A 20,562-nucleotide genomic window follows, 5' to 3' on the forward strand; every position below is an offset into this window, starting at 1 on the left:
CGGGTTTGCGTACATCTCTGAATCAGGCCTTTCATGAGGAAATTTCTCTGGCTAGTTAACGAAATCAGGAATTTTGCCCCTGTACACTCCATTTATTTTAACGTATTTCCATTCAGTACTGAACACATTTTCATATGGTAACACAAATTCATGTGACATACATGCTGGAGGTCTTGACAGCACAAACAACACATGCAGGTACTGTACAGAGCTAAAACCACTGACACTTTGGACGCAGAGTGTGCCCTCAAGCATTGGTCACTTGGCGTAACCACAGCAGAATTAAATTGCAAAACTTGGCTTGTCTGCTTATGTGCTACACCTGGCGACCAGCAGAGGGCGATCTAGGCACTAAAGCGGGGCGTCGCTCCTGCTGCCGATGTACTCGATGAGCCCCCGTGCAGTCACTTCCTGTTTCCTGCGTGATCCGCTGCTGAGAGCGCGACGGGTCCGGTGGGGAGGAGAAGGTGAGAATGGGGAGAGAACGGGCACCGGGTGGAGGACGGGAAGCGCGGGGTGACGGGACACTACCGAAACCACTCACACACTTTGCTTCCATCAAGTAAATATTGCCTCCACTCTACGTATACTCCCACTGTAGCCTCTCTTTCCATTGTAACTATCATTGTACATGATCCGCACCGGGCTGTGTCCCCAGCGTCACATACATGTGTCACGTCTACCATCTGCATGCTACATGTCCTAGCACACACGTATAGAGCCCTGCACAGTGTCTGATCTGGGTGCTGTATGGGCACTACAGCTGCTTATTATTGCTGATACTGTGTGCATCCCATTGGGTGGCTGTCCTCTTCCATGTTACTGCTCTGTGTGACTTGGGCAAATGTGTCCCCTATGGTTGTGCAGCCAGAGGCCGGTATAAATATCTGTATTTTTGGGTTGATCTCCATTTGTGTTCTTTTCAGCTGCATTATAAATGTGACTTCTGGGTAGCTCGCTTTTTTGAAATACAAAGTGATCATGTGCAGCTACAAGGTGGGCCCACCTAGCACTTTTCCTGCCCTTCCTCTTATTACATAGTTTTCCTTGATTTCTATAGAGTAGTGGACTGACTGGCCACACCGATGCTTTAATGAGGTGGGTATGGGAGCAGGGATGGGGAAAGGAGTGCATGTTCTATGCCTGTGTGTACGTGGCCCAAAAATAGTCTCACAGTCCATAATCAAAATTTATATTCTAATATTTGATTTTGGCATTTATATTAAGTTTTTGTTAAAGTGTTTGCCTGCTTTGGTACATTTGTTAGTATACAATCCGAATTTAGCTTTTATTGTCTAGTTTAGATATAGTTTTCCTGCCTTATGACACTTTCAAACTTTGTTAGTGTCTATAACCCCAAATATGTTTTGAGACTGGAATGATTTTCTTTTAATTTTGACCAAACACACAATGTAAACTTCATTTTGTCCCAATAACCTTCCAGTGTAAACAAAAAAACCACAGTATAAGAAAAATGTTATTGCAGTGTCCCATTTATTTGACTGCCCAGGAGACTGTTTAGCTACGTGTGCCAAAATATTGTAATTGGAAACTCAATAGACTACAGCTGTCTGATACACTTTTGGGCTACAGCCTGCTACATATGTTAGTTGGTTCTTTAATCAGACAATATTGCAGTATTTGATGTGTCTTCATTGCTTAGTTTTGCAATGTGATGCTTAATTGACATCGTCCTGTTGGTTGGATTGTGATTGGTTAAGTTGGTCCTCTTGGTTGAGATCAAATTCAGCCAAACTAGCATACCTCATCTTCATGTGCCTGGCTGTCGCCTTAAACTATGGTTTATATACTGTAACACAATATTAACCTTTATTGAGAGATTCCACCAGAAAAACATTAATAAAAGTAGTCCCAGAGATGTTAGGATAAAATAAGGGCCAATAACCGTTTTTCTTTACTGTAAGCTATTGTTGCAGTTGCCTTAATTATCACTGCAATACCGCTAATGAGTTTTGGGTTTGCAAAACGAATAGTAAAACCTCTTAGGCTTTATTTATGAAGCTGTGGCTTGGAGGTGAAAATGTTAAATGACCCTTAAAGCACACCAGGTTTTACACTGACTGCGAGTGCTGTTTTAAATTTTCACCTCCAACCCACCGGGAAGTGGTTGGTTTTGTAAATGAAGCCCCTTATGTTATTTATAGTTCATATGAATCTGTAGAAAATTAATTTTTTGTTGTCTTGGCTTTCTTCCAAATATTTTTTATTTTTTGAAGCCTCTGGTGTTGCACAACCTCCAACAATGAGGACTCTTTTGCAGCAGAGTGGTGATGGGCTTGCTAAATTTCTTGAACTAAGATGTTCCGTTTCTCTTACTGGGTATGACTGGCAAACACCTAGCAATTTTCTTACATTTTCAATATTTGAAAATGCTTTTTAGTTAATTTATCTAATTTATTTAAGTGCTTCTTAGACTTCCCTCTTTCACTGTGTGTCTATTCAACATAACATGTATATTTGTCTAGAGAAGAATTGTGCTATAAAGTTCTCCCAGATATGTAAAGCGTTTCTGCCACAATAAAAAACAAAGTATTAGTACTGTGATAAATCCATAAACACTGCTTTGTTTGTATAATCTACTACTAACATAAGCTGTTGTGACCAGTGTTTATGATTTGCAATGTATTTTGCCCATGGAACCATGAATGTGTTATGTATTTGCATATGCCCATACCTTTTCTCTTTCTTTACTACAAATATTATTTTGAAAATGGCAATTTTCTATACAAATGGAAGATCTATGTAGGTAAGTATGCAGAATATACTACACATATCTTTGTATCAATTTACTCTGGTTGCAAATCATGTCTAAAACCTTGCCCCGGGCACGATCTGTATGCCTGCTGAATCTATCAATAAAGCTGCATACACACACAACGATTTAGTAAATGATTTTCGTTCATTTTTTCAAGGGAAAAATTAGCGAAAATCGTTTACTAAAATCGTTCATTTACTAAATGTAATGAACGATTTTTTGAACTACAAACGATTTTTGCATATTCCCTTACTGAAAATCGTTGTTGGTCAGTCTGACTAAACTACAAACATGAAACGCGCATGAACGATTATCGTTCATCGTTCAGCTTAAAAAGATGAACGATTTTACAAACTATTTAACGATAACGATGTCGTTATAGTTAAATCGTTAAAAAAATCGTTGTGTGTACGCACCTTAAGACTACTTCTAATTGTCTTGCAAACAAGGTAATAGAAAATCTGGTTAAGTGTCCCCTGAATGACTTGAGAAACACTGGACTGGATAGTTGTGCTGAGTACACCCTCCAATTAAGCCAAATGTTTACAATTCCAATCCCTATAGGTCAGGAATTGTTTTGGAATATTCCTGCATGTAAATATAGTTAAGGGGCTGCCCACTAGGCCTGTAAACGTGTGCATTATTTTAAATTCTCTTTCCAACCATTTTCTGTCCATTTTAGTTTCTTGCTTTATTAAATATTTCATGACCATTCTTAATTTAGTATTCTCCCTTACAAATCCTAGTTTCTTTTATTTATTTGAATCTTATGTTTTTTATTTTTTAATTATCTGTTTTAACAAATGTTGGTCCTTTGTGGTGTTTCATCATTGGATATGTTTACATACAATTAATTCCATTATTTTTTTCGTTTGTCTCTCCATCTCTTTAATGTGAGTAATGATTCTCTATATGTCTCCAGTAGGTTTCTAAGGCCAGAACCATGGACAAACACAAAGTGAAGAGGCAACGCCTGGATCGAATCTGTGAGGGTTAGAGAATATTATTTCGGTTTGCGGTGTCCTTTTATGAGTAGATTTAATTATCTACCATTTTATTCAAAGGCATACTGTTTACACTCTGTTTTCAGTAACTGTCAATCCAATTAGCTTCGAGTCCTCTTGCGGCACGAGTAAGAATGGCTGTATGCCGCTTTTACCTTACCGCCAGACTCGCCGAGTTTTGTTTGCAGCCCCATAGGACTGCGCACAACAATGTGCCAGTCCAGGGTGAGATGGGGCCGCAAGGGGGTTGAGTTGTGGTGCCGGTGTTTCTACGCCATTGCAATGGCAACTCGCCACTTCTGCGGCTAATTGACTTGAACCCAATGTTTCTATAGTTTACTATTGTGCCATTTTGTATTATACACTAGATGCAGAAAATGCTAATTTGTACGGTGTAAATTATTCGCAAAATTAAGTTTCATGCACAAAGCATGAAGGCAAATCGATGGTTTCAGTCTTACATGCCACACAGCTTTAGATTGTTTAAAATGTAGTGTAGTTGGTCATTTAGCCTTACCTCTATTACAGACAATTGACAACACTTCACACTTAAAACAGCACATGTAAATCACTTTCTTAATGGTATCTGATAGAGGACATAAAGCTCAAAGTGCAAAGCAGCTTGCTGTGGTAAAACTGATCTTGCATGTGGACATGATTTCACCAATTTGTAGGCAATAGTACTTTCCACATAAGGTACTTGCTAGTAAATCACACAGTACAAAGACAGAAGCACAACATAGCTTTGCAGATGTAGTGACTTAGGAACACATCCATTATTGTGAGACATCTTATACAGCTCACTAGCACACATTTACTCTTCGGGGTATATTTACTAAAGTGCAGGATTTTAGAAGTGGAGTTGTTGCCCATAGCTACCAATCAGATTCATCTTATAATTTTTATCTAGCAGCTTCTAGAAGATAATAGCTAGAATCTTAGGTTGTTATGGGCAATATCTCCATTTCGAAAAACCCACACTTTAGTAAATATACCCCTTAGGGCCATATTCAATTTGTTTCGCATCCGCAAGAAAGTTTCGCCTGCCTGACTTTTCGCCACTTTTGCATGTTTTGAACTCGAAAACTTTTTGTGCGCACTCCCGATATACTCCATATTCAATTGCCAAACAGGCGAAAACGGGACCCGGCGAATGTGAAACAGGCGAAAAGTGCAGGTTGAATTGGGGGAATCACTCTGTACCCCAGAAAGAGATGCACCCCAGAATATAGATTTTGCACTTCTTTTCTCCTGCTATTCTGTGGAGAAAAAGTATCGCCTGTATCAGTGCTTTGACTTTTCGCATAGGCGAAAATGGACTGGAAATGAATGCGCAGATAAGTTTTCAGGCGAAATGTTCGCCAAAAACCAAACGAAAACGGCTTATCGCTTCTAATTGAATACGGCCCGTAGTGTGCAAAAGTGGCTATACTTATTCAATAAGTGAGTACTCAAAATTATATTGAATTCTAAGAAAATGGCTCCTGTTTTGGGCTGAGTTTGATATTTTTAATGTAATGTTATTTTCGTTCAACTATTAATGTTATGTATTGTACATTCTAGATTGCAATGTTTGTGTTTTTTTCATATGCAAAATATCAATGCACGTTCCCGCATGAACGATAACTATATCTATGATCGTTCGTACATGCAGGCCAATCTGGATGATATCGTCAACTTTGCCTGTTCAGAGATGTGGCAGGATGACTTCACTGAAAGATATCTTTCAAAGATCTCTTTTGGTGCATACACACGGTCAGATGAAAAGGACGATACAAACGATATTGTTTAATTGTTTATCATCCTTTTTTTTTTAACCCCTCCAACGACCAAACGATGGTCGATATTGACCATAGCCCGTGTATGCAGGCCAACCTGGTCGATATCAACCAGGTTAGCCTGTTTACGTCGTTTGGGGATTGGTGCATGTTGCTGGATGTTCGATATCGGACGATATCTGATCGTTGTCTGATCGTCCCGTGTGTACGGGCCATTTGAAAGATATCTTTCAAGTCGTTGGTGGTACAGATCGTTCCATATGTACCCAGCATTACAGTGTTAATAAAATAAATACACCATGCAAAACTGAAAACTCCTTATATGTTTGTGTTTATCTTGTTTGTAACAAGTTATTTAAATTAAAATACAGTAAGGTCCTAATCCAGTTTTTCATTTTAGCAGAGGATAGTGCCTGGGAGACAGGAAATAGGGTCGCAAAGGGGGGAGAGGGTACCAGGCTGCCAAATGCCAGATAGGTAGAGGTTGTCAGAAGATGTTGGGTACGGGATCCCAGAGGTCAGCATCCTGATAGGATGCTTCCCCGCACCCTAAACTTAACCTTCCCCCCTTGCCTGGATACTGAATGCTTGCAGGTCTATGGCAGGAGTAGTACAGTTTTGCTCTGTCAAGTTTGAAGTAGAATAGTGCGAGCATCAGATCTTGTGCTGCTATTTGCATCCAGTAAATATGGGTACACTAACAAACCTTACTGTAGAAACTGCTGGGAAAGGCCGAAGTGCTTTATTTTTTCTTCGGGCTTTCTTAGTTAAAATTAGATTATGTAATTGTAGCCAAGCAACGTAGCAAATTATAGTTTCCTTCTAGTCTCTTCTAAATGAGGAATACAAGTCACAATTGTGCATCAATAATTGGGTATACATGTAGATATTTAAAAATTCTGTTTTTTGTTAAAGTTGATGTCCGCCCCCAGGGAATTCTATTGTCTAAGACAGATGTTTTTTTTTCTTTTTACTATTTGGATTTGGCAACAGAAAATTAATCTCTGCATTGTTTGTACGCAGCAGATATTATTTAAAGGTAGCTCAAATAAAGCTGACTTTACAATTATATGAAGGGTGAATTTCCTTCCTTTTTAAGTGCAACTTTTGTTTTTAAATATTCTTAAAAATATTTGGTAATACAGACACATTTTAATTTTTATTTAGTTTTTTTTTTTTTTTTTTTAATTATATGCCCTTTTGCAGGTATCCGGCCACCAATTCTTAATGGTCCTATGCCTGTCCGTCCTTTGGTTGCCCTTCTGGATGGAAGGGATTGCACAGTCGAAATGCCTATATTAAAGGATGTCGCCACAGTGGCTTTCTGTGATGCTCAGTCTACACAAGAAATCCATGAGAAAGTAAGGACTTTCCTAACTTGTTTTTTTTTTAATTTTTTTTATTTTAGTGTGTTAAATGCTTACATACTGCTTGGATATGTTGGCACTGGGTTTTTGTTGGCCATTATTTATAAATGTTGTGATTTACAGTAATTGTTTCTGTACTTGTTCATTAGTCTAAATTGAAAGGTTCATCAGTATGCCTTTGTATAGCCTACCAAGCATTACAATCACTTGCAAAATAAATGATAGAGCTGAAGTGACAAGCATAGTATCCCAGCCAACGTTTCCACATTACACCAGCACTAATGTCCTCTCCAGTTTATAATTCTGTTTACAAGCCTTTACCTCCACATTCCATTTAATGTTTCAACAATAATATCCGCATGTGTGATGCACATGGTCCGCGTAAGTGCTCTCCACACAGTGTCACTGCCCCAGTGTTATATCTGTGTATTATCAATATTTGTGTTGCCCACATAAGTTTTTATCCCTAAAGTTTACTAATGTTGGTAATCTCCCCACTTTCAATTCCACCATATATCACCCCATCATTAACCTCAATATCTCCATATAATACTTGCCCCGAATACGTATTCCCTATATAATACCAGGATCAGTTTTCCCCAAAGTAGAGCCAGTGCCCCCATAATTTGGAAAGGCTTAAATGCCCACCTGTCCAGCTAAAACATCAAAGGGCAAAGCAGCCAATATTGCCTAACTGCATCATATTGAGTCTGGCTCAGTCTTTCTGACCGGTGTGCCACAAACCGTGCCATCAGTACCTTTATCCTATGTACTTGTTTGCTTTTGCCAGGACAATTACCATGGCAACCAGCATTTGCCCATTGCTGCCTATTAGGCATTTTATGTAAAATAAGTGCCTACTTAGCTTTAGTTGGCTAGATGAGAACAATTTCCTCACTATTTACAATAGTTTCCATAGGAAAAGCTTGAGCTATATAGGAAAGTGGTAAGTGGGGTATCTTCTGTCACAGTCCTTTTCCCAATACCAGCTGGTTTTCTAGGTGCCCCACCACTAACTTTCCAACCTGGGTTTTATAATCTCTCTTGCATTGGCAAAAAAAAGGTGCTATAGTCTGTGTTTCCCAGAAACTCAGATGGGTTCCCTTTGAAACTGCTGTAATCAATGGGCACAGAGAAGCTGTTAGTTACATTCAAACAATAGTGTATCTTACCAAAGTAGCTCATTCTTTCATATAGTAACCTTTTGGAGTCTAATTAGCCACGAGTTGACCAAAGATTGCTTAAAATCCTGCGGCTGCAACTTTTTGCTATTCAATTAGAAGTCCATGTTAAATTAACATTGGACTCAATGGGAGTTAATGTATATTTTGGTTTAGTTCTCAACTCCAGATTAGGAGAAAAATAGGGGGAAAAAAATCTTTATTTTAAAGCAATGTTGGGGCACAGTGCACTATCCCTGGGACATTCCTCCCAATGAATAATAATGCATTAAGAGCTTTTTAAATAGGAAAATATGGCCAATAAAGATATCATTTTTCAGGCCATTTTCTCCAAAAAGCTGATAAACAGGTTAAATATGGGAAATGTATGCTAGCGTTCCTGCTAGGCTGTTTTAGTGGGGCGCCGCACCCTGCACGATTTCAAAAGGGCAGAATGCGCCCAGTCCCCCTTGGCGGTGCCCTGCTAAAGCAGCCTGCGAGTGCCATCTCCACCCGCTGGTGGGAAAAATTGCAGTATAGCGATTACCGACGGTGAATGGATGCCAGGCGCATGCACCTGGCATCTATTCAGAGACATGAGTGCTTGGGGGCAGGCCGGCATGGCCGGGCACCCCCTCTAAAAGTGTTGAAAAGGGGAGCATCTTAAAGACATGCCACGCCTGCTTTTCTGAAGCGCATGTGCCCCAGTGCCCTTTCTCTAGGTCCGGTACCCTGCCCGACACTGGACACTATATGCTGTGTTGTATTTATGGGAATGGTGTTTTTGGAGTTGCAAGAATTTTTTTTTTTTTTACAAATTTGTATTTACACACTTAAATATCACTATAGACACTTAAATGTGTCTACAGTATTTTGGAGTACATTAAATTGCTAAAATCCACTTACTATCGATTTTCCATTATTTATAAGAATTAACCATTTGACACCATGTAACTGCCTCCAATTCTTTGCTTATGGCCACTAACAGTCTTCTACACTGTTCTATCTTATTTGCCACTTTTTTGGTGGTTCAGGCGATTTCCCCACTCTTTCATGTACTTCACATAGGTTTTACATTGATAATTAATGCCTGACATCCGTGACCTTCCTTTTCTAATTGAATTGCAAGGGAATCTTGAGTACGTCTTCTGAAATTCTGAAATGTACGTAATATTAATCCGCTTGCACAGGGCATAGAGCACATATCTTATTGAATCGGCACCTTAGTGGTTTAAAGCTTTTCAAGACAAATTTTTTTTTAACGACAAAATTGAGTTTTAAGTCTTTGTTTTATGCAGTTCCTGTTTTCTTCTCCATGCATTTTATTACCATAGGTATTAAGTGAAGCTGTTGGAGCCCTTATGTATCATACAATCTCCCTATCTCGAGAAGACTTGGAAAAATTCAAGGCCCTTCGTATTATTATACGAATTGGTAGTGGATATGATAATATTGATATTAAGTCTGCAGCTGATTTAGGTAAGTTTTGGTAGTCATTTTATACGAGTTTCTTTTGTGCAAGACTAACTTTACTGAATGCGGCACTTTATCCTTTTCCAGGCATTGCAGTTTGTAATGTTCCGTCATCCTCTGTGGAGGAGACGGCGGATTCTACTCTCTGCCACATTTTGAACCTGTACCGACGAGTCACATGGTTGCACCAAGCTATGAGGGAAGGGAATCGAGCCTCTAGTGTGGAACAAATCAGAGAGGTTGCTGGAGGGGCTGCCAGAATCCGCGGGGAGACTTTGGGCATCATTGGACTTGGTAAAACTCAGTCTAATAGAATCATAGACATTGGTGACCAAAACACTAATTGATCAGTACAGTTTGCAATAATTTATTCTACTCTTGTCATTGTATTCTATTTGTCTTGTGTGTATATATAGAAGCATGGCTATGACTAAGGTGGTTGCACCTACCTTACATTTTCTTTTCATTTGCAGGTCGAGTTGGTCAAGCAGTAGCCCTTCGTGCCAAGGCCTTTGGCTTCACAGTCATATTTTATGACCCCTACCTAGCAGATGGGGTTGAGCGTTCTCTGGGCTTGCAGAGGATGGCAACTCTGCAGGAGCTGCTAATGCACAGTGACTGCATAACTCTGCACTGTAGTCTGAATGAACACAACCATCACCTCATCAATGATTTCACTATAAAACAGGTGAGAATACAGACTACACTATTTGGCCAACATGGTCCAAATGTAAGGCTAATTTAAAAAACTATATCATAATGTCTTAATAAGATGGTATATTTAACACTCTTGAATAGTATATTTACATTTGTAAAGTATGCTAAGATTGTGACCAGGTGATTTGTGAAGGTGCAAAATTGCAATCCTGATGTGCAAATGGCCTTTTGTAATCATGCATGTCTAGTTTTGCACAAATGCACCTATTTATAAGTACTTGGGTTACAACTGTCTATATTGGGTGGTTCTGGGAATTTCTGGGAGTCCAAGGAAGTATTGATTAGGCCCACAGCTGCACTGAAGAGGAAAAACTAGATGTAAAGCTGGTTACACATCTGAAGTTGGCCACACTTTCTACTAGTTGGATGGAAAATATGGTATTGTATGAGCACAAATTACAATCTGCTGCTTGCACTCAAACACATCCCTGAACCTGCACAACCTGATGATATCTTCAAGTCGGACTGCAGGTCTGGACGATGAGCAATTGCATCAATGACCTGCGGGAGCGCGCATCGCTGGTCGTTGACGGAATATCCACTGCACGTTATTTCCTGTGGCAGAAGTAGGCAGACTGTCCGCCAATTGGTCAGATGGGGGGGAAAGCTTCCAACTTTCACTGATATAATAGTCTGCCAGTTTGACGGGAGAAATCAAACCTTTTTGATATCTCCTGCTAGTTTAACAAACGTTTTCCAGCGTGTGGGCGTAAACGGACGATTATTGATTATCGTTTACTCCCACACACTAGCAGACTATGGGTCTCATTCAGACCCGGTCGCAAGCGCTGAGTGCTCGAAACCGGGTCGATGTTAAGGCCCTGCGCAAGCCCCGGAGCGAGAGTGAGCTCTCACTCCGGAGCTCACTACAAAAGGGGCGGCTGTCGATGTTGATCAACAGCTCGCCCCTTTTTGTAGAGGGGGTGGTTTCACAAACGGAGGCGTTCCTGCCGTTTTGTGGGCGGCCGCACTGACATCAGCAGTGATGTCAGTGGGCAGCTTCCGGCTCGATCAGAGCAGGAAGCTCCCTGGGACTTGCGGTTGCCGAGACCCAAGCTTAGGGTCTCGTCGCAAGCCCCGATGGTCGCGATGGTCTTGACCATCGCGACCATCACCCTGGTCGGTCGCTGAAGCTGTTGGTGGTAACCCACAGCTTAGCTAGCGACCAGGAGGCCGCACTAAAAAAACAAGCGGCCGCCCTCATTCAGAAAGAGCGCTCGCTTCTTGCGAGCGCCTCTGACTGAGGGCCTATGTTTCTAATCAGCAAACTAGTTAGCTGGTTGGGACTGTGGGGCAGATGTATGGAGAAGTGTGCCAGTGGAATAATTAAGTATGGCAACCAATCAGCTTCTATCTATCATTTTATAGAATTTACTTGATAAATTCAACCTCAAAGCTGATTGATTGCCATGGGCAACTTCTCCACTGGCATACTTCTACACTCTTTTTTCACTTCATCATACACGTTCAAGTGTATGGCCAGCTTAAGTGCCATTGTATTTAGTTTCTTTACTATATCCCATAATTCCTGCTGTCATCCATTATTTCTAGTATAGATAGTTGAATGTTCAGTCCAGTTCTTAGTGTGGAAATAACTACTTTGATACAGTCAGATTTAAGTGTCTAAAAGCCGAATAGAAACTCATTATTTTTCTCTGCTGACTTTAAATTAAATGAGGAAACCTGGCAATAGTTGACTAACAATGATTTAAAAAACAAAAAAAACAAAGCACACAATAGCTTTTAATTTACATCATAAACAAAATATACATTAAGTTAAAAATTGTTTTGGAGTGCAGTTGATCTTCACTTACAAATGTTTTCCCCGTAAACCGTTTTTTTTGTTTTTTTTCATTATTATTTACTGAAGTATAAAAATTATTTTTTAAATATATTTAATTTTAAAAAATTATATATCTAAGGAGTGTTTGACAACCCCAGGGGTCATAAATCCTAATAATATTCTCCACACCCCATTAGTAGTAAATAACTTAAAAACAAAGCTGTTCCCTTCCTTGCACCTTGAAGCTGTCACCTCAATGAGATTTCCTTTAGGTCTAGCTTTTTTCTTTTTTAAGTATTGGCTAATAGGCAATTTATAACCTACATCCATTAATATTCGTTCAGCTCAAAACAGATGACTCCACTGTATGCAGCTGCTGAATATACTTTAAAAACAAAAGGTGTAAAAATCTTGCTCTCTGTTTCCACTTGGCTTGGTCTACCTTTCTTTGCTTACGTTTTACTTAGATGCGGCAAGGATGCTTCTTGGTGAACACTGCTCGTGGAGGACTGGTTGATGAAAAAGCACTTGCCCAGGCTTTAAAAGATGGCCGAATCCGTGGTGCTGCTTTAGATGTCCACGAGTCTGAACCCTTCAGGTATTCTCTTTTTCTTGTAGAAGGGTTTATAATTTCAATTTGTTCTCACCAGGTAGCTAATTCTGTTTTTACTTGCAGCTTTTCTCAGGGACCGTTGAAAGATGCACCTAATTTGATCTGTACCCCACACACTGCCTGGTACAGTGAACATGCTTCAATTGAATCAAGAGAAGAGGCAGCTAAAGAAATCCGTAGAGCCATTGCAGGTACATAAAGTTATCCCTCTCATTTTTATATTTCTGAAGGTTTTTGGACCCTTGCAGTTTAATGCAAGCAATATTGGCATTTGATTTGTCTTTGACTTTTGCACCTTGGTAACTTCACAGGTCCGATTCCAGATGCTTTGAGAAATTGTGTAAATAAGGAGTATCTGATGGCAGCTGCGCAGTGGACAGGAATGGAATCTGTCCATCCAGAGCTCAATGGGGCAGCAGGATATAGGTAGGTCAATTTCAAATAGCCTACCAGACTTTTTTCTTTTTGTGTACCCCTCCCTGGATGTTGTGGACTAAGCTAAATCCATCAAGCCCCAAGTTTTCATGCCCATGTTTTCCATGTTCTTAAGTACACTTTTGTCCTTTGATAATCCAGTTTTCTTCTTCATGGTCCATAGGCTCCACAGGGAGACCTTGGGGCGTAGGCAATGGCTAGGACATCCGGGCACCACGCAGTTACTTTTTTCAACTACCAGGATGCACTGGGCCTCCCCCTATACCCCAACCCCGAGTCAGAAGCACCTTAGTTTTATTTGAAGCCAGGCCGGAGTCGGGTCACTGTAGACGCAGCAGAGGCTGTTTACAGCCCCAAAAGACGTTTTTTCAGTTTTCTTCTTCAGAGCAGCCAGTGTCGGACAGTACATTGGACGTCCACACTGCCGCTCCATAACCCCGCCAGTGCCGCAACGCCAGTACTGATCTGGGGATCTCGGTGGGACCCTCGGGGTCTATGCTAGCGGGGCTTCCAGGACTGCGGCCGGATTTACGGGGAGCAGGTAAGAGTGGATCACCGCTTGCGTTGATCCACCTGTAGCAGTCTTTTCCTCCATGTCTCAGGGGAAGGACCGGGGATGATGGCAGTGGAGCCTGGCATACCAGTAACCCTGCGCTTCCAGTAGACCACCAGAGATTTGTATGCTGGCGCGGGAACCAGTGTCCTGGGAGTTAATTGCCGGCCAGGGGAGGCAACTTTCCCTGTTCAGTGGCTCCTCCCCTCAGCTCAGCGCACCTTCCGCTTAGGTCTGGCTTGACTGATGCAATGCTCCTCCCACGGGCAAGCCCCCTCTGAGAACTCCGGCGTCCATTTTCTTCTCTGGCATGTCGCAGTTTTCTCAAGACGTCGCTGAGCCCGGTCCCCCTACATACCTCACCTTCTGGTCAGCGTATGTAGTACTATAGCCTACCAGACACTGAGTGTGCATAGTTGAATTGTAGAGCCATTGTGCAGGTGTTTCTGAATTGTATGTGACTTGTGCTAGTGCTGTCTGTCTGTGTTTCCTCACACATACTGTCAGATATATTACTATACCTTTCCTTTATTCTGAGCCCTTACAGTACATGGTGTTGTCAGGGTGTTTATTATACCTCACATTTATACTCATATCTGTGTGGTTTGTCACATACAGTGTGCACATCCTTCTGTGCCATTATGTCTGAGAGTGATGATAATGTGCAAATCATGTGCTGCAGGTTTAGGTGAGGGAGACATGGTGCAAGAGGGATTATGTGTGAGGTGTTATAATCCTCCAGGTCCCTCTGTTGTCTCAGCCACCTTGCAGGAACCTCCTTGGGCTTCCTTTGCTCAGGCATTGACGTCCATTGCAGGGTGTTTGGCAGTACCACCTGTGTTTCCCCCGATGGGGTTCCCACAGCAGTCTGTTATCCCCTAACAGGGACTGTCTCAACAGGTTGCACCCCTGCAGGTCCCTCGTGCCTCCTCAATGGGTGAATACACTCTCTAATACAGTGCAGAGCCTTGCGGATACCTACTGCCCTCCAGGCTATGTCGCAGGGCGAAAAAAAAATAGAAAATCCTTAGACCTGTCAAAAGACTCATGCCGTCATCTCAATCTACACTAAATGATGACTATGACATGACGTCTGATGACGGGGAGGTTCCAGATATCTCTGACTCTGAGCCCTCTCCACAGGAGGTGGAGACTAGGTCTAATATTAATATTCCTGCTCTGATACGAGCTGTCCGTTCGGCCTTAGTCAAGTCATAGAGGAGGGCGAACCACCAGCTCCCCCAGTCCAGGCACGCTCTGTTGAAAGAAATAAAGGTTACATCTGCGGAAGCTGGTGCTTGTGATCCCATGCATAGAAAGCTGGAAGGTTTTCTTAAAACAATTTTCTCGGCTACTGGTGCTTCCATGCAACCCTGCCTTAGCCCAACTTTCTAATGCCTTGGATACCCAAGCTGAGGTTGACTCCTTATATGAAGGTCTTCGTTCAGGGTTCCAGGCTGCTGTTTATTGAGACTGTCCGAGAGGCGGCAGCTTATCTCAGTGAGGCTATACCTTATACTCTAGTATCCTTTCAGTCGGCTTCATCGGTTGCAGCCAGAGGAGCCCTTTGGCTCTGTACCTGGAAGACAGATGCGGAATCTAAAAGGAAATTTCTGAAATCCCTGCCTTTCAGTGGCACAGTACTTTTTTGTCCTGAATTGGATAAATTTATTGCTTGGGAGGCTGCTTCAAAGACTGCTTTTTTACCGTCCTCAGCCGCTAGGATTAAGGTTCTGGCTTTTTGGGCTTTTCGTACCCAAGCTCGGCCCTGTTTTGACCCGTTCTTCCATGGCCAAGGAACCACTTCCAGAGGTGGAAAACAGGAAAGAGATTTACTCAAAAGGCCATGACGAAAGTAAGCAGAATACTCAGGTGGGAGGGAGGACCGTTTTTACTCGACCCTGTCGGCAGTTTACATTCCAGGATAAGTAAATTAGGATGCCAACAATTTCAGCCGCCAGAACGCCTACGTGGTCTCTTCACCCGGAGGTGTTCTAACTACTGGTGGACCATTTAAGGTCTCCTGTCAGACCTGATGGCGTCGCATCTAAACCACAAACTGCCTCGCTACTGCTCCAGGTCTCAGGATGTTTCCACTGATGTATGTCGTTCATCCGATGGCCCTTCTACCCTGGGTAATACGCAAAATTAAGCGAGAGGAAGGGACAGTCATTCTGGTCTCACCGGATTGGCCTACTCCAGACCTGGTATGTCGATCTCAGGCGTTTGTCAGTAGCAGCCCCTTGGCAGCTTCTGTTCGGTCCAGACCTATCTCAAGTGCCTTGCCTCCACCCGGGTCCTCAAGATAGGGCTTTGACGGCTGTTGGGACAACCCTCCTGAGGGCCAGGGTTTTTTGGGATACGGTAATTCATGCCAAGCTTTATGCTAGGAAACCGGTCTTGGCTAAGACTTACCACAGGGTCTGGAAGACCTGGTGTGCTTGACAGAAATTGAAGCCTGAGGTTTTTTATGTTGCTAAGACTTTGTCCTTTTTTACAGTCAAGTTTGAATTTAAGTCTTCGCCTGTTGTCCCTAAAAGCCCAGGTTTCTGCTCTTTCAGTTTAGTTCTAGAGACGCTCATTAGTTATATACAAACTTTCCTGCAGGGGGTTCACCATTTTCAGCCCCCATTTGTACCCCCGGTTGAGCCCCGAGATTTGGTTCTGGAGCTCTGGGCTCTCCAACGTCACCCTTTGAGTGGTTGGAGTTGGTGACTCTTAAATGGATTACGCGGAAGGCGGTTTTCCTTTTGCCCATTTTGGGTCTCGGAGCTGAGTGCATTGTCCTGTAAATTTCCTTTTCAGGTTTTCCATCCTAATTGTTCAGTATTGAGAACAACGGTCTGTCTTTCCAAAAGTGGCAGATTTCATATTAATCTGGCGATATTTTTTGGGGACGGCTACTCCCAGATGTCTTAGATCTGTGGGTGTTGTACGAGCTCTCTGCATTTATGTGGCTAAGTCTCGGTCCTCATCTTTGTGGTTTGAGGGGTTGCCCTGCTGTCAAGCAAACAATCTGTAGATGGATTCTGAGGTCATCTGCCAAACTTACACTTGAGCTAGCCATCAGGTGCCTTTTGGTTGCCGCCCATTCTACCCATTCAGTCAAGGCTTCCTGGGCGGATCGGCGTGGGGCCTCGGCTGAGCATCTTTGTAGGGCCACCACCTGGTCCCTCCACGCACCCCACACACTTTTTGAAATGGTTCTTCCATTTCGACGACTCTGCCTCCAGGGAAGCTGGTTTTGAGCGAAGGGTACAGCTCAGAAGGCATTCCCTCCCTTAGTGAACATCTTTGGGACGTCGTCATGGTTTCCAGTGTTCCCCATGTACTGAAAGAGGAAACAAGATATTGGTTCTTACTTGATAAATCTGTTTCTCTGAGCCTTAGGGGACACTGGACGCCCTCTCGATAGGGTCCTGGTTATTTCCTGTGTGTTCTGGGTTACGTTGTGCCAGGCCTAACGCCCACACGTTGGATGTGTTGTGTTCCTGATTTTCCTTCTCCTCCTCTTCTCCAGTCTGTCTTTCGGGCCTTTGCTACATGAAATGTGACTACCCTGGGCACGGAGTGGGGTACATGGGGAGGAGGGGAGCCTGATCTGTCTTGAAAGTTAACTATCTAGTGCCCAGACACCTCCAGCACCAGTTAAATTGTTTCCATGGTCCTCCATGGCTTCAGAGAAACAGATTTATCAGGTTAGAACCAAAATCTTGTTTAAACCATTGTTGCTTGACTCCTCCCACTTGCTTCTGTTAACTTTACACGAATACACGTTATTTATAGAACAGTCTATTTTTATTTAATAAATATTAAATACAGCATTGGTCTAGTTACAGCATCTAGTTGCATTGTAAAACAGTCTTAGATTATTGTTGCTTTCTATTTAATACAAGTGTTATGCAGGATCATATATAAATGTATGCCCTTTTGTTCTGTCCTACTCTTTACAATAAATTTACATGTGATGCAAACATAAGGGTTTAAATAAGGTATTTTACAATTAAGCTAATGTGACATGGTAGTAATATGTCAGTTTTAACACTCTTCTTGGGTGACATTTCTTTTGTTTAAAGCTTACACTCAGTTCTAACTGGCTTATGGCAGCAACTGACTATCAGTATTTGTGTGTGTGTGTTTGCCGTCACTGGATGACACCCTCTAGAAAATGGCCATTTTGAGGTTTCAGATCTTTTCAGCCCAGTAGTGATATGGAGAGCAAGTGTGAGTTAATGGGGTAAAGTGAAAACCTAAATTGTCATTCATTTGATGGTTTTGTGTGGTTTTCATGGATCTCCAAGTTGAAAACCATTTAGTGGCAAGCCTGTTCAGTCCATTGAAACGTTAACTATTTATTGCCTTAGTCCAGAGGTTCCCAAACATGGTCTTCAAGGCTCCCCAACAGTTCAAGGTTTAGAGATATCCATGGTTGAGCACTGGTGGTTAAATCAAATTGACTAAGGTACTAATTAAGTCACCTGTGCCCAACCATGGATATCTCTAAAACCTGAACTGATAAGGAGCCTTGAGGACCGTGTTTGGGAATCTCTGCCTTAGTTATCCATTGCTGTATTGAAACAAATGGTACTTGGAGATCAAGTTTTATAATGAATTTCAACACAAGCTACTTTTGTTAGTAAAGTGAGAGTCCCAAAGGCAAAACCATAGTTCCTTCATTTGTCAGAAGTCATGGAAAACTAAATCAGTCTTGCTTGATTTGTTGTTTTGTTACAGGTTTCCCCCAGGAGTTGTGGGAGTAGCTGCCCCAGGACACCCAGCTGCAGTTGAAGGGCTGATGGCTCCTTCACATCCTTTAATCCCCTCTGTTTCCCACACTCCGTCACCTGGACAGACCAGCAAACCTGACCCAGACAGAGAAATTCCTACTGACCAGTAGCGATACTATTCATTTTGTTTTCTCTTTTGTTTATTACATTGGTTTTACTTTGTTTTTTTTTTTGTTTTGTTTTTTCTTTTAACCACCACTCCCATACTTGTGCTCTGTTTCCCCCTCAGTATGGTTTGGGGGAGAAGGGCGGGAATCCAGGTCTTTTCAGCAGCTTTACCCGGTTGATGGAATCAGGCTGCGAGCCCTGAGGTGTATCATCTCTCCTCACACCGGAAAGGAGAATGTTCTTATCAGTGTCTGGAAACCTTTAGATAATTGCCTTTCAACAGATCTATTTTTTAACTAATTTAGTTTTAAGTGAAATACAATACGGGTGGGTTGTGCTTCTGTGTGCTGGGGCAGGCTGATATTTCTGCTTCCTCTAGTACAAGACATGCCCAGTTGTCTCAGGGAGCTGAGGCATCACCAAATTTTAAGAGTAGTAGGTGTCTGCTAGTCTGAAATGTACGTTAATCCCTTCAGTGCTAGAAGGACCTGAAATGCATTATTTTCCTAACAATTAACAATTTATTTCTCTCCTACCTCACGGAGAATAAGTTAAGGAGAGTATATAATCTGTTCATCTGTTTTACAAGAGGATCATTGTTTTCTACCAAGAAGCCACAAAAAAGTGAATTATGTTAATTTGCTAAAATAATGATAGTTTAATGCATGTAAATTAATTTTATTGGAGTTTCTATCTCAGGTTCTTACAGTCCTTATAACATTTCTCATCTGAAGGGCACGGTAACTGGATGTTAGTGCACACCAGCTGCAAATCTTCTGCTGCATATGGTGTTAAATGTGGAATCGGGCATTAGTTTTTCCTCACCATTATGTCTTTCAAGTGTTGATGGTTTTTTGTGTTCGAAAGAATGTAGACTGTTTGCCAGGATTATCATAACCATTTAGTAGCTAAAGGTGATATGTTGCACTTCATCAGTGTATTAAGGAGCAGGATTCCGCAGTTGTATACTCTTTTTGTTGAGGGCGCATCCTTGTTGCAAATAGTAAGCCATGTATGATTTGTAATTTTTTTTTAATCTTTCTTTTTTTACAGTTTGTCTCGGATTAGTTAAGATAATTTTTTTTTAAGTACCATTTATTAATTGTGAATAGAGTGCATTTATAATTTTTCAGTTTGGTATGACGTGCCAAGTCTCAGGATAAGTTGCATGTGGAAACAGGTCTGGGAAGGTGATGATGGTTATGAATGGTTAGTGTAATGGCTTATTGGTAGTGTACTGGTTTCTAGTAAGCATGAAGAATATTATGTTCATATATTTTGTGTATATTACACCAGAGTGTGCTAGCCATTTATTGAAAAAAATTAATTTGTTTTTTGTCACCATGTGGCAATAAAAAAAATCACTTGATTAACGCAACAATTGTTCAGTGTGTCTGCCATACATCAACAAGAACCATATATTCTATAGCAGTAAAGTGTTGTCTTAACAATTGTTGCCCTATTCAAGTAATTTTTAGAGCCACTTGGTGGCAAAATTTCATATATATATATAAAGCGCATGGTCTAAAGCTCCTGCTGTCCAGATTATTACAAGCAGCAAATTCTTATGTAGGGATGAATTATATCCCTACTTTATAGAATATATGGGTGTATGTATGTATGTGTGTGTGTGTGTGTGTGTATATATATATATATATATATGTGTGTGTGTATATATATATATATGTGTATATATATATAAATGTGTGTGTAGCAATAGGAGATTACACAGCATAAGAAGAAATGGGAACCCTTACTATGATTTACAAAAAACTATTTGTAAAAGACTTAACTTTCCTAATTGTATGCAAATAAATGTACAAAAACAATTGGGAAAGATACCCGTATTAATGGTAAATTGTGTATACAGCACTCCCCAGTAGTGTAGGTGTCGGCTCAATTAGAAAAAGTACAACAGTGGTGATCTGTTGGTAATGGAAACATGTAATAATTACAACAGCATTTGAGCGCCCAACGTGCTAGTATATCATATTTGTATATAAAAAGG

At 41.4% G+C, this 20,562-nt stretch overlaps 1 protein-coding gene across 5 annotated transcripts; it reads left to right on the forward strand.

Annotated features, from left to right (window-relative positions):
- The first annotated feature begins 418 nt into the window (after window positions 1-418).
- Window positions 419-19,851, forward strand: LOC148435859 (C-terminal-binding protein 2). Of its 5 annotated transcripts, none has more exons than XM_088465393.1 (10): window positions 419-467; window positions 3,702-3,768; window positions 6,765-6,919; window positions 9,420-9,564; window positions 9,646-9,852; window positions 10,032-10,246; window positions 12,526-12,656; window positions 12,735-12,862; window positions 12,983-13,097; window positions 18,394-19,851. In XM_088465393.1, the coding sequence occupies exons 2-10, from the start codon at window positions 3,720-3,722 to the stop codon at window positions 18,554-18,556; spliced, it is 1,308 nt and encodes a 435-aa protein (XP_088321519.1). In that variant the 5' UTR covers window positions 419-467; window positions 3,702-3,719; the 3' UTR covers window positions 18,557-19,851. The 5 variants fall into 5 exon arrangements, with proteins under 5 accessions (XP_088321519.1, XP_088321521.1, XP_088321518.1 ...); XM_088465395.1 differs by having other exon boundaries at window positions 3,702-3,762; XM_088465392.1 differs by having other exon boundaries at window positions 428-467; window positions 3,699-3,768.
- Window positions 19,852-20,562: the final 711 nt, after the last annotated feature.

Source organism: Taudactylus pleione, unplaced genomic scaffold, assembly GCF_031769625.1.
Source record: "Taudactylus pleione unplaced genomic scaffold, aTauple2 ptg001990l, whole genome shotgun sequence".
Taxonomy (NCBI): domain Eukaryota; kingdom Metazoa; phylum Chordata; class Amphibia; order Anura; family Myobatrachidae; genus Taudactylus; species Taudactylus pleione.

What these genes read in the sequence shown, in the direction of transcription:
- LOC148435859 (XM_088465393.1), top strand. Translation starts at nt 3,720, where the DNA reads ATGGACAAACACAAAGTGAAGAGGCAACGCCTGGATCGAATCTGTGAG. An exon ending in CACAAGAAATCCATGAGAAA is followed by an intron (nt 6,920 to 9,419) that starts GTAAGGACTTTC and finishes TTATTACCATAG; the next exon opens with GTATTAAGTGAAGCTGTTGG. An exon ending in TTTGGGCATCATTGGACTTG is followed by an intron (nt 9,853 to 10,031) that starts GTAAAACTCAGT and finishes TTTCATTTGCAG; the next exon opens with GTCGAGTTGGTCAAGCAGTA.